Genomic DNA, 12,461 nt, shown 5'->3' with positions numbered 1-12,461 from the left:
TGGGGCACAGGAATTTGTTCATTCTTATTTTTCAAGATATAGTCCGGCCCGCCACAAGGTCTGAGGGACAGTGGACCGGCCCCCTGCTGAAAAAGTTTGCTGCCCCCTGCTCTAAAACCTGCACCTGGCCCAGGTAGCAACAAGGGGGGTCACCTTCCTTGCCTATCTACAAAAGGCAACAGCTGAGCTGATAAGCCTCACTTCTCAGCCTGCCAATGCAAATCCTGCATCTTTTGATCTTAAAGAGATCTCTGAAAGGCCATTGAGCCCATCCCAGTCTCATTACAGCCTCATTCATTCACACAATGTTATCATCCTGCAGAAGGGAAATGCGTTTGGGACTCCAGGCAGTGGGCGTGAACCTCCCAAGAGGCTGCCTGGGTCCTGAGGCTCAGGGCAGGAGTGCCAACGTGGCCCCAGGGCTGTGGGTGCCCCAGGGCCGTGGGTGCCCCTGAAATTTGTGGGGGATTTTGTGGGTGTTCGGGAGTTGGCAACTATGGTGCAATGGCCTGTCTTGGCCAGCATCCTGGTTTTGCAGTGGCCAGACAGATGCCCCCAAGGGAACCTCAAATTGCAAGGGCCCAGAAACAACAGCAGGAACTCTCCCTCCTTGTGATTCCCAGCCACTGGTTTGCAGAAGACAGAGGAAGACGGAGGGAAAAAATAGTGCTTTTGGGGGGATAAGGGTAGAACTTGTGGACTTCCCAGGATGGTAGGTCTGTACCTGCAGGGACATCAAGTCGAACCCCCTGCAATGCAGGAAGCCCGTGAATCCCAATGAAGTTGCATGTTGGGCAGAGAAAATAAAAGGTCAAAAGGTAAAGGACCTCTGGTCGATTAAGTCCAGTCAAAGGCAACTATGGGGTTGCGACGTTCATCTCACTTCAAGCTGAGGGAGCCGGCCTTTGTCCACGGACAGCTTTCTGGGTCATGCAGCCAGCAGGACTAAATCGCTTTTGGCGCAATGGAACACCGTGACGAGTGCCGGAGCACACAGAAGCGCTGTTTACCTTCCCGCCAGAGCGGTACCTATTTATCTACTTGCACTGGGATGCTTTCGAACTGCTAGGTTGGCAGGGGCAGGGACCGAGCAACAGGAGCTCACCTCGCGGGGATTCGAACCGGGGAAGCCCAAGAGGCTCAGTGGTTTAGACCACAGCGCCACCCACATCCCTTGCAGAGAAAATAAAAGTCCTCCTTGATGCGGTCCAGAGTTAAACTATGGAACTCCCTCCCACCAGAGGCAGGGGGACACACCCACCTAGATGAAAACAGATGAGACAGACTCACAATGCTGGCCTGGACGGGTCCCCTTTGGCCTGATCCAGCTGCCGGCCTCTTCTGATCTTCTTAGGTAGAACATAGCCATTGAGACTAGTAGGGTTTGTCTGATCCTCTTTTAAAGCCATCCGCCAGGGGTGTCAGGATTCCATTAGCAACTTGGAGAGGGTGTCTTCCACATATCGTATCTCTGAAATAGAAACAGCTAAAACATGGGAGAGGGGAAGTAACAATTAAAAATAATAATAATCTAACACTAGTATTGTTGTTGTTTAGTCGTTTAGTCGTGTCCGACTCTCCGTGACCCCATGGACCAGAGCTCGCCAGGCACTCCTGTCTTCCACTTCCTCCCACAGTTTGGTCAGACTCATGTTCGTAGCTTCGAGAACACTGTCCAGCCATCTCGTCCTAGTATACAATCTATTAAAACATACAGGTGCAATGAACACGGCCCAGCCTTCCATTGAAAGCAGTCAGTTCCCTAAGATCTGTTGAAATATGGAGGTCTTCATTTGCCGGCAGAAGGACAGCAAGGAGGGAGCCAGTCGGGCTTCTCTACGGAGAGAGTTTGCTGGAGCAACCACCACCAAGAAGGCCCTGCCTTGTGTGTCCCCACCAAGTGGGCCTGTGCGGGTGGCAGGACTGAGAGAAGGGCCTTAAATAGCAGCAAAATTATTAAGAAGACGGCGTATGTAGCTTTCTGCAAGCTTCAGCCCAGCTGCAAAAGCGCAGCACAGACACTCTGGGGGAATCTGCCCTTCTCCCAATTAACCTCCATCTCCAGAGATGGCCCAGGGACATCACCAGGTAGCCTCCCCTGTGACATCACCACAGAGCCGCCCCTAGGCCTGAGGTTTGGGCCCTGAAACCTCAGGGTCTGATATGCTCCTGACCTGGCAACTGTAAGCCAGAGAGAGAAGCAAAGACCAGGGCTTGCAGCCGGATGGTCTCTAGGTACCTTCAGAAGAAAGGTACAATAGAATTGTACCTGCCATGCAGGGATATTTCACCCAACGTGGGGCTTGAACCCACAACTCTGAGATTAAGAGTCTCGTATCCCAGGTGGGAGATGGTCCAGGCCCTGCTGCCCTTCCAGACCAGGTAGAAATGAGAGATAGAGAAGCGGGGACCGTGTCGTCACCCCCCACCACTAAGGCAGAGGGGGTTGGGCTAGATGACCCCCAGGGTCCCTTCTGACTCTGCAATCTGATGATTCTATGTTCTTATGGTCTCCTTCAGTTTGCTGCAGCCTCCGAACCCTCTCAAGTTGCAAAAACATATAAGGATGATCCCCAGAGTTTATGGGGGGTTTATTCCCTTGTGAATGCCTTTGAGACTGCAGCCCTTTGAAGGGTGTGAGACTTGAGTTTTGCCACCTCCTTGACAAATGGGGGATAATCACTGGATAGCAGACCTTTCCACCACCCCCTTCGCACCCCTGGGGAGCAATTAAAGATGACCTGGTCTCTTTCCAGACAATACTCTCAGATTACTACAGAGCTAAGCCCTTTTGAACCCAGAAGAACTCATTTTCATTCATTTTCATTATGTAGTAAGTAGTACACCCCCCTTCGTCAAAAGACCACAGGGCAAAGGACCACAAATATCAACACAGTACATAAATACAAAACCAAAGCAGTTATTGCTTCTGAGTACACATGCCTAGGAGGCTGTGATGGTCAGAATGCAGATAAATGGTTTTTATTTCTTAAAAGAAAAGGGAAAAAAACGATATGTAAAGAATATTTTTGTATTTTTAAAGCAGGCATGGTAATGGGGAGGACCTTCCTGTAAATAAATGTAACGAACAAGGCTCTAGTCCATCATGTCATGCAGATAGCCTCTGAGGAGCCAGATTCATAGCATCATAGAAAGACAGAATTGTGGAGTTGTAAGGGGCACCCAGGGTCATCTAGTCCAACCCCCTACAATGCAGAGCCTGGCTTTGAACCCGCAACCTTGAGATAAGCGAGTTTCCTGTTCTGCCAACGTGTTTAGCATTTGAAATACACAAATAATATAATTGAGCTCTGGGGCATGGGGGGTGGGGAGAGACAGCAAAAGGGATCTGTAATGTAGGAACTGCCCACCCCACCCCACCCACTTTTGAGGAGGGTTTTTTTTAAAGCCAGGCTGGGTGTCTGCAAAAGTGTTGCAAGCAGGAGAAATTTGCTCCCTGAGTCGGGCCCAGCTGAGCCCACTTTGCTCCTAATTCACTGCATTTAAAAATTGAGAAGGTTCTCGGCTGTGGAAGGAAGAAGCAGAAGAACCTGGAAGTGGGAGAGGTGTGAGTTGAAGAAGCTGGTCAAGGGGGGGGGGGCTTCCAACTTTTGCTCAAGCAGAGCCTCCTTTTCCCTTGAATTATTGTTATTATTTCAGAGGCTCTTTGTGATTTTAAGGGGGGGGCGGTTTAGAAAACAATGCATTATTCACTCTCTTTTAGTGACCCCCCCCACTCTCCCCCTAATGGAAAAAGGGCCTGTTATTTTGCGAATTCACTGTAGGCTTAAATATTTATTAAATTGAATAATTCCATAAACACTTAACTTTCTTTCTTTTGCAACAGAAGGGATGTTTTAATGCTTTCAGTTCTAAGTACCTTAGAAAAAGAACGTCCCCCTGTCCCATCCTACAGGTGTGGTGTCCCCAAGGGGGGGGGTCCTTGGCCTGCCGTCTGGCTTTTCCGTGCCCCCTCCCCAAATTACCAATGTCTGGTTAGAGGAGCCCCCCCCCCGGCTCTGGTCAAGCCAAGCTGTGCAGCGCCTAAGGAGGTCACATCCTGCCTTGAGAAACCTCTTGCGTTCTCTGGGGTTTGGCCAGAGGGGAATTGGTTTGCACCAACAATTTATTTTTTTGTTTTATGGGTGTATTTATTGAATTTACATACTTTTCTCTCCACAGGGCTGTAGGGTCACCTGCCTGCTTATCCCCACTTCCTGCTGAATTCCCCCACAACAACCTTGTGAGGTAGGTTAGGATGAGAAGCAGGGAGGGCCGCCCCCCCCCAAGGTCAAATCCAGTGAGTTTTATGGCTGAGTTGGGGATTCAAACCCTGGAGGCCAGACTCAGCCTTTTAACCCCCCCCCCCCAATGTTTAAATATCTAAATATCTTGTTATGATCATCATCAGCATCCTAGGGATAGCTCTGTCAGTAGAGCATGAGGCTCTTAATCCTTAAGGCTGTGGGTTCGAGTCTCACATAGGGGAAAAAAGAGTCCTGCATTGCAGGGGGGGGCGTCCCTTCCAACTCTGCAATTCCTCGATTCTGTGATCACTGATGTATTAGCTGCCTTCTCAATCCGATTGACGGGTGAGATGATTATTTTTTTAATTTAAAAAAACCCCACCCCAATGACAAATCTGTTAAAAGCAGGTCTATATAATATTTAGAAAGAGGGAGAAGCTTTGCAGAAAATAAAGCTTTGCTTGTGGGCGGCTGCAATTCTCATCCCCAAAGGGCCGGGGGTTTTTTAAATTTTATTTTCCTGGAGAATTGAGCATCCCCCTGCCCCCCACCCCCACCCACAGCCTAGGAGCATAGCAAGCAGCAGGATCAAGCCCCAGGGCACCCACCCAAATCCAGGATCAGTCCTGCCCCAAATGTCCCTCTTCCTCCTTGGGTGGGGTTGAAAACACAAAGAAGAAAGAGATAAGTCCTCTTTCAGGCCAGGAATGAGATTTCCTCTCTAAGTAGCTGAAGACGATGCCCCGTGGCAAAAAGGGCAGCTCAGAGGGGCAGGGCTCCCCCACCCACACGCCCCACACTGCCTCCTATATAGGGCGCTCCCTTGACCCCCTGATGGAAGCCCTCCTTCCAGGCAGAGAGAAGAGGTGGGTCTTTTTTTTTAGGAGGCTGGTTGAGGCCCCACAAAGCTGCCCCCTTCTCAGTTTGGGGCTATCCAAGCCTTGCAAAAAAAAGGGGTGAATGGGGTGGCTGGGAATGGTTAAGAGAGGGTGTGGGGTGAGAAAGGTATAAAAGGTAAATAAATGGATGGATTAAAAGGCTTGAAATTGGACAGTACAAAGAAGCTGGTTGGGGAAATGGGGAAACTGTTACCTGGGGGAGGGAGGGGGTGGGATTCAGGACTAAGATAAGAGATGCGATAGAATTTGAAATCAGGAAAAGATATATCTTTTTAGGGGGGAAATTAAAGGCTAAGGGAAATTAATAGAAATAGTTAAAGTTAAGATTGTTTGAAAATTATATAATTATTATGTTTAATATAGTGAAAGCTGGAATAGACTCGGGAAGGGAGGGATGGGGAAGTCGGAAATAAGATTGTAATAAGATACTGTTTAGGCTTATTACTTTTATTTTTTCTTTTATTTTTTCTTTTCTTTTTATACTTGATTTTTCTATTGTGCTTTTTTGTGCTTTATTCTTTTTTGTAAAAAAAATTCAATAAATATATAAATAAACAACAACAACAACAACATAAATAATAGTTGTTAATAATAAAATTGTTGTTATCATTAAAAAGGGGGGTCCCTGCCCCACCCTGGAGGAGGGTCAGCTTGGCTCCTGGCTCGCACCCCACCTCCCTGCCCCCCAGCAAGTGGGGCCACTGCCTGGTCTCCTGGCTGAGAAAGACCAACAGGTTTTCCTTTTCTGCTGCCCTCCAAGCCAGGACTTTGCAAGAAATGTTTGACGGCTCCGACCCCCGGCATGAGCTCTGGGACACAGAGGAGGAAGAGGAGGATGATGAAGAGGAGGAAGATGAAGACGATGAAGAGGAGGAGGGAGATAGTGACTCCAGCTCAGACGGCAGCACCAGCGACGATTCCCACGGCGAAGAAACCCAGGAGTTCGGGGAAGGGTGAGTGAGGCTTTGGGGCCTGCGGAATGGGACTTCTTTTGATTCTGTTGTTTGGGCTTTGTAATCTCTCTGGGGCAGGGACTGCGAGAGGGCCTGGCTGGCCCTCCCCAGGTGTGGAATTAATAGGGAGTCACCAAGAGGGGGCTTTTGGGGAAGCAGAGTTGGGTGGGAATCATAAACAGAGCGTCTTACATCTGCGTGTGCTTCAAATACAATTATATCTCCCCCTACAAAACGCAGCGCCCTTTCGGAGAGTGCTGTTGGGTGCCGGCCACGTTGAACCCTGAAGGGTCCTGGCTGCGAATTGCGCATAACTGGAGTCAGAGGCCACATTCCTAATTATTTATTACATTCAGTGCTTTTTTCAAGAAAAAAATAAAAAAAATAATGTTTAGGTGTGCTCTCACTTTGACTTGAGAAAATCACTGTTTTATCGTTCAAATTGGGGAAAATAAATACAGTAAATGGACAAAAGTACAAAGATTCACAAAATGTTTAGGGGTATGCGTACCCCCGCGTCTCCCCAGAAAAAAAGCACTGATCACATTTATAAACCGACATAATTCCCCCCCCCCTCTTCCCAGGAGCTTCCGACGTGGCGAGGAATGGGAAGCCTGGCTTCTCCAGGGCCCTAGTCTTCATTTAATTCCTGACAACCCTGTGAGGTAGGGCAGGTTGAGGGGCAGGAACACAGGTCCATGGCCTAGTGGGGAGATTTGAACCCTGGTCTCCCCAAGGTCCCGATCCTGCGCTCTAACCACTAGGCCACTCACTGGTGTTGTGTAAAAAAACCAACAACAACAACAACTCAGTGAGGCTTTTAAATATCCCTTTCTTTTAAAATTGTGTGTTGTTTTTTAATCTGCGCCAGGCCTGGGTGCCCTGTTCCATTACCCCAAACCCAGCATGGCCTAGTGGTTAGGGTCCAGGACCTGGGAGAGACCCGGGTTCGAATCCCCATTTAGTCACTTGAGGGGCCAGTCACCACCTCCCAGCCTCACCTGCTTCCTCACAGGGTTGTTGTGAGGGTAAACGATGGAGGGAAAGAACCATGTCAGCTCATGGGTCTATAAATGGGACAGATAGATAATTGATTTGGGGTTATAGTCATTTAACAGAGCAATTCCTCAACTTGCCAAGAGGGCTTAGGGGTTTTTTTTTTGCGAGGACGCCAAGGAGGGAGGGCGGAGGGCGGCTGCCCCTTCCTCTTTCCAAGAACTGGACCCAACCTGCCCAAAACTTCCACAGGGGTCAGGATCCGGCCTCTTGCTTCCTGCCCAAAGGGATCCCGGGATCCCACCGCTGCCGCCGACGCCTTTTCGCCCCGTACGCCTTGCAAGAGCGGCGTTCGTCAGGTGAGTCGGAGGGGAGGGCGTCAGAGGGGTTGGGACGGGGCTCCAGGTGACGGGGAGAAACTTCTGCACTTGCTTCGGAGGTCCTTGAATCCTGTGGGGCTGGCAGCTGTAGCGCAGCCCTGGCCAACCTGCCCTCCAGATGTTGCCATCCCCCCAAACCATCTGCACGGTGCCAGGTTCATCGAGTCCTAGAACTGTAGGGCCCCCTTGCAGTGCAGGCGGGCAGAATCTGCTTTGCAGCCATCCCGGTCGGTGCCCATCTCTGCATCCTGTGGCAGGGAGTTCCGCAGTTTGATGAAGACCTTTCTTTTATCCGCCCCGAATCTTCAGCCTCATCAGGCGCCCCCAAGTTCTGGTGTTATGGGAGGAGGAAAGCTTTTCTCTGCCCATCCTCTCCATGCCGCATGGGACTTCGGATGTTTCTGTCCCATAGCTTCTCTCGCTCTTTCCTGAAACTAATTTTTCTATGTGCCTGTCACTTTTATTTCTTGAACGGGCGTTTTTACAGGGCTCAGGAGCCGCTGCAGGGTGGACCGCAAACCTTGGGGCAGAGAGGCCCCGCCTTGGGAAATCCCCCTCTCCCACTGGGTGCAGGATACAAAAGCCATCTGCGTAAGAAATTGGCCTACACAGCAGGTGCGTTTGGGGTTTGGGGTGGGGCTTCAGTCCCGAGGGAGTTGGGGGCTTTTGTTATTTCTTTAGAGGTGGGGTGCACTTGACTCTCCCCCCCCAAAACGCTCTGCACATGCTCAAACACCCTCTCTCACGTGCGCCAGGGCCAAACTGATTTGGAGGCCTCTCGGCTCAGCTCCTGCCTTTTCCACGGAACATAGAATGGCACCTCAAGGGGGGACCTCAAGGGTCCTCTAGACCAACCCCCTGCCATGAATAAATCGCTGCAAACATTTTACTGGGAGGTGTCGTTATACCTGCTGCCCCTGGGCTGACTTTCTGCCTTTATTTGCCAATGGCGTATAATTGCATATATCGGCCAACCTTTGACCTGGCGCTCTGCAGCTGCTGGAAACTACAACTCCCAACTGCCCCTAAAGGGCAGCCCAGCTCTATGATGGATCTCATGGGTGTCCAGCTGTGCTGGTTGGCAGGGCATGGGCGCTGGGTCTCAACACATCTGGAGGGCCGCAGTTTTGGGAAGGTTGACCTATCCTCTGCTAAATATCTCTTCGATGGCAGGTTGTCCAAAGGTCCTTTGGATTGTATCCCTTCCCCCCCTTCATTGCTTATAGCTCATAACCACGCCCATGGCTGCCGGATTTTCACAGAATCAGAGAATCGTAGAATTGGGAGGGATTCCCAAAGGTCATCTAGCCCAACCCCCCTGCAACGCAGGAATCGCAGCTAAAAAAATCCCTGGCGCAGGTGGCTGTCTATCCTCTGCTCAAAAACCTCCAATGAAAGAGAGTCCCCTTTCCAAGGTCGTAGAATCGTAAAGTTGGGAAGGGACCACCAGGGGTCATCCAGTCCAGCCCCCTGCCAGGGTTTGGGGCGTTGAACATGGCTGTGTGCGTTTATGTGTGTAGGGGGGGTCACACTAATCTCTGCTTGATGTCTCCCCCGGCAGGCGACCAGGTGCTGCTCCCGGACACTCTCCCACCCTTCTTTCCAGTCGTTCTACACCGCTGTCTCCACCTGCAGCCGCTCCTCCCCAGCTGCAGCTGCAGACCAAGGCGCCTCGCCTTCAGAACTCGAACCCAAAGCCAGTAAGCAGCAGGGGGAAGACAGAGTGGAGTCTGCTCTCTCTCTGTGGGCTGGAGAGGGGCTTCCTGCTGTTGCCTAAATGACGGAGGGACTCCCCTATGAGGAAAGGTTGCAGCGGGAATGGGGGGATTTTTAGTGTTTGCAAAACGATGGGGAAAACTAGAGCTCCCTCGTAAAACTAGAACTCATGGACTTCCAGGGAAGTTGGAAGATTCAGGACAGATAGAAGAAAATCCTTCTAATGTACAGTTAATCTGTGGAACTCCCTCCCACAGGAGCCAGGTAGCTTTGAAAGAGGATCTGGCAAACTCATGGAGGAGGAGAGGGCTTTTGATGGCTACTAACCAGGTGGATCATTTCTCTGATCCAGCAAGCTGCTCTTATGCTGGACTACAGCACCCATATTGCACCTAGCCAGCGAGGATCAGCGGTCACAGGTGATGGGAGTTGTATTCCGACGTCATCCGGCGACTCGAGGTTGGAGCAGACTGCTCCCGTGCAGAGTCCTTCAACCTTGCGTCCCCAGATGCTGAACGGACAACAACTCCCATCCTCCCGAGTCAGCTTAGTCCAGTTGTCGTGGATGATAGGATTTGTAGTCCAGCGACTTCTGGGGGCCACATTTCCCACCAGATCCGGCGTCGGCCCATCTCACCTTCTGCCTGCGTCTCCCCTTTCTCCCTTTGAAGCGCCTCTGCCCCCCGTGGACTGCAGCGGTTTCTACTACACCGACCCAACGATGCCCCCCGGACATCGGATCTACAACTGTCTTTCAGTCTCCACCCAGGAAGTAAGTGGCCTTTCCTTCACACGCCCGGAAGCTTGGGTGGGCGGATGCAACAACAAAAGCTTTTGAAAAATTGCGCATTTCAATGTAGGAACAAGAATCATGTGGCAGGGAGTTCCATTAGTTAAAACTCACATTATTATTATTATTAATTTAGCCTTTGTGGTGCGTTAACAGTCCTGCAGCAGGGAGTTCCGGAGGGTGCCTCCGCTTGCCCCCCCCCCACACCATATGCCTTGCTCCCTTTTCTTCCAGGTCCTCCGCAGCCTGACCCTGGAGACCCCAGCGCCCATCATGTCTGTCTGCAGAGCTTCCCCGCCTCGCAGGGCCGGCCCCCGCACCCAGTGGCTCTCTGAGCTGGAGTGCAAGGCGGTCTCCGCTCTCATGGAACTCCCAGACAGCGCCGGCCAGGATCCTGGCAAGTGCCGGCCCTCCCCTTGCTTGCCAGGAGAAGCGGAGGGGCTCAGGGAAATGGAGAGCTCCGGGATGCTGCCATAGAGCCGCAACGAGGTGTCGCAGCGCTGCAGGTTCCGGAAGGCAGGTGCATTTGTGAAAAGGAGATTCCTGCCTCTCCTCCCGTCTTTCTGGCCCGGTGCTGCTAAACCCCTCCATTGGACAGTGAGTTCTTGGGGGGGACACAGCCTGCCCCTCCTGACTCAGCCACCCCCAAGTGCCTTTTCTCTCTCTCTCTCTTTCATAACGTGACAAAACGTTGCGGGAAAGGGTTTTGCGCTAGGAAAATGCTCTTTTTGTGGGGGGCTAAAATCGCACCCAGGATCCTGGCGTGACAATGTTTTTTCCTTTTTGTTTTTTTGGTGTGGGGTGGGAGGATAATTTAATTCCTCAGTCTGTCTTCTGGGATCTGTCCCCTTCCAGCTGCTCTGCGCTACAACTCCCAACGCCCCCTCCCCTCCATCCTGGATATGGGAGTTGTAGTCTAAGGCACCTGGCGGACGCAGGTTTGGGGCAGGCTTTGGCTCTGCTCACCGGAAGACATTTAGGCAGCAGCCACATGGGCTAGGGGAGCGAGGCCAATGGTTAGAGCAGCCTCCTCCAGCCTGGAACCCAGTGGCTGCGTATGGACGACAACTGCCCCTTCAGTTGGAGAAATGAAGTGGGAAGCCCGTCGTTTATTGGGCTTGCCCTCAAAGGAGGATAAAGTGCAGCCTTTGTGCCCTCCAGCTGCTTCGAACTACAACTCCCATCAGCTGGGCGCTGTTGGGAGTTGTAGTCCAAAACTGCTGGAGAGCCCCAGGTTTTAGGTGGGGCAGGTTACGCAACGTCAAAGGGGAAAAAGGGTCTGTTGGGTTCCTTGAGAGATTCTTCATTTGAAAAGATAGCAAACGACTCTTCTCATTTGCCCTGCTAGGACTCTTTTGCCTCTAGTGGAAGGATTTTGGGATATACTTGTTTAAAAGTTGTTCTGTGTTTTGAGGTTTTGCATGTGTGTTCGTTTGGGGTTTGTTTTTGCCCATTTATACGCAACTGGGGGATTGTTGCCTTTCATGGGGTGGGGAATAAAGTGAAGTTGACCTGATTCCCTGTCTGCCTGCAAACTTAATTTTGAGTCTAGGGAGGCCTCTGAGATATCAAGGGTTGAACCCCACACCCCGTCTCCTAGGCTGGGCAAGGATTTAATTCCTGGGGTGGGGTCAGTCATGATCAGGCCAAAGGGGCCTATGTAGTCCAGTCTCCTGTTCCCACAGTGGCCGGCAAGGAGCCTCTGAAAAACCCAAATTCAGGATTCGAACTCGAGGTCCCTGTCTCCTTCCTGCAGTTCCCAGAAACTCTGCTCAGGAGCATTTACTGCCTTTGACCTTGGGGAAAGAGCAGAGCCTCCGATCGCAGTCTCTCCTCCCCGCCTGGTTTTTGCCCAGTCCTCTTTTAATCCCCCCAGGGCAGTGGGCATTCTTGCCTCCTGCAGGAGGGAGTTCCGCAGTTTGAGCTGTGTGAAGGACCAGGGGTCAAGCTGGCTGGGGCCGATGGGATTTGGAGTCCTGCATCAGCCTTTAAGGGCCACCCTCATGTTCCCCAGGTCCAGTCTCCAGAGGCATTTCCAGGTTGCGGGGGCGGGGGACGGCTGCTGCCGGTCAGTGCAGGAAGTATTGAGCTGTGGAGGGAAGCACCCGATTCGCATGCAGACGTTCCCCAGCTCCAAATTCTTGAGAGCCTCTCTGGGTGGAGCTGGGGAAACATGGCCTACGTGGAGCCCTGCGGAGGAGGGCGAAGTTGCTGCTGCCGGCCCGTGCAGGTCGTATATAATGGGCTGGCTTCTTTGGTGGAAGAGAGCAGGACACAGAGCAGGGCAAAGGGGGTCTGAGTCCTCCTCTCTAGGCCACAAGGGGACAAAATGGAACCCAAAGCGAACCCCCGCCCAATAATTCCCGGGCTACCAACAGAGGGTCGTTTTCGCGTCTGTTTTATTCCAGTTCTCTCTCTCTCTCTCCCCCTCCCAGCTCAGCTGGAAGCCTTGACTGGCCTCTGCCTCCTCTCCAGACGGA

At 51.7% G+C, this 12,461-nt stretch overlaps 1 protein-coding gene across 1 annotated transcript; it reads left to right on the top strand.

Moving 5' to 3' along the window:
* The first annotated feature begins 5,923 nt into the window (after nt 1–5,923).
* On the top strand, nt 5,924–10,523 carry SAP25 (Sin3A associated protein 25). The gene is made up of 7 exons (XM_088655785.1): nt 5,924–6,099; nt 6,684–6,764; nt 7,348–7,454; nt 7,963–8,090; nt 9,037–9,175; nt 9,863–9,963; nt 10,216–10,523. Exons 1-7 carry the CDS (start codon nt 5,924–5,926, stop codon nt 10,456–10,458), a joined length of 975 nt encoding a protein of 324 aa, XP_088511911.1. The 3' UTR covers nt 10,459–10,523.
* Nucleotides 10,524–12,461: the final 1,938 nt, after the last annotated feature.

The sequence above is a fragment of the Zootoca vivipara genome, chromosome 12, assembly GCF_965207765.1.
Source record: "Zootoca vivipara chromosome 12, rZooViv2.hap1.1, whole genome shotgun sequence".
NCBI lineage: Eukaryota > Metazoa > Chordata > Lepidosauria > Squamata > Lacertidae > Zootoca > Zootoca vivipara.
This window is presented reverse-complemented; position numbering and strand designations above follow the sequence as displayed.

Excerpts from the sequence above, each read along its gene's own strand:
- SAP25 (XM_088655785.1), top strand. The coding sequence starts at position 5,924 with ATGTTTGACGGCTCCGACCCCCGGCATGAGCTCTGGGACACAGAGGAG. Across the intron at positions 6,100-6,683 it reads ACCCAGGAGTTCGGGGAAGG|GAGCTTCCGACGTGGCGAGG; the intron begins GTGAGTGAGGCT and ends CCCTCTTCCCAG. Across the intron at positions 7,455-7,962 it reads GCAAGAGCGGCGTTCGTCAG|GGCTCAGGAGCCGCTGCAGG; the intron begins GTGAGTCGGAGG and ends GCGTTTTTACAG.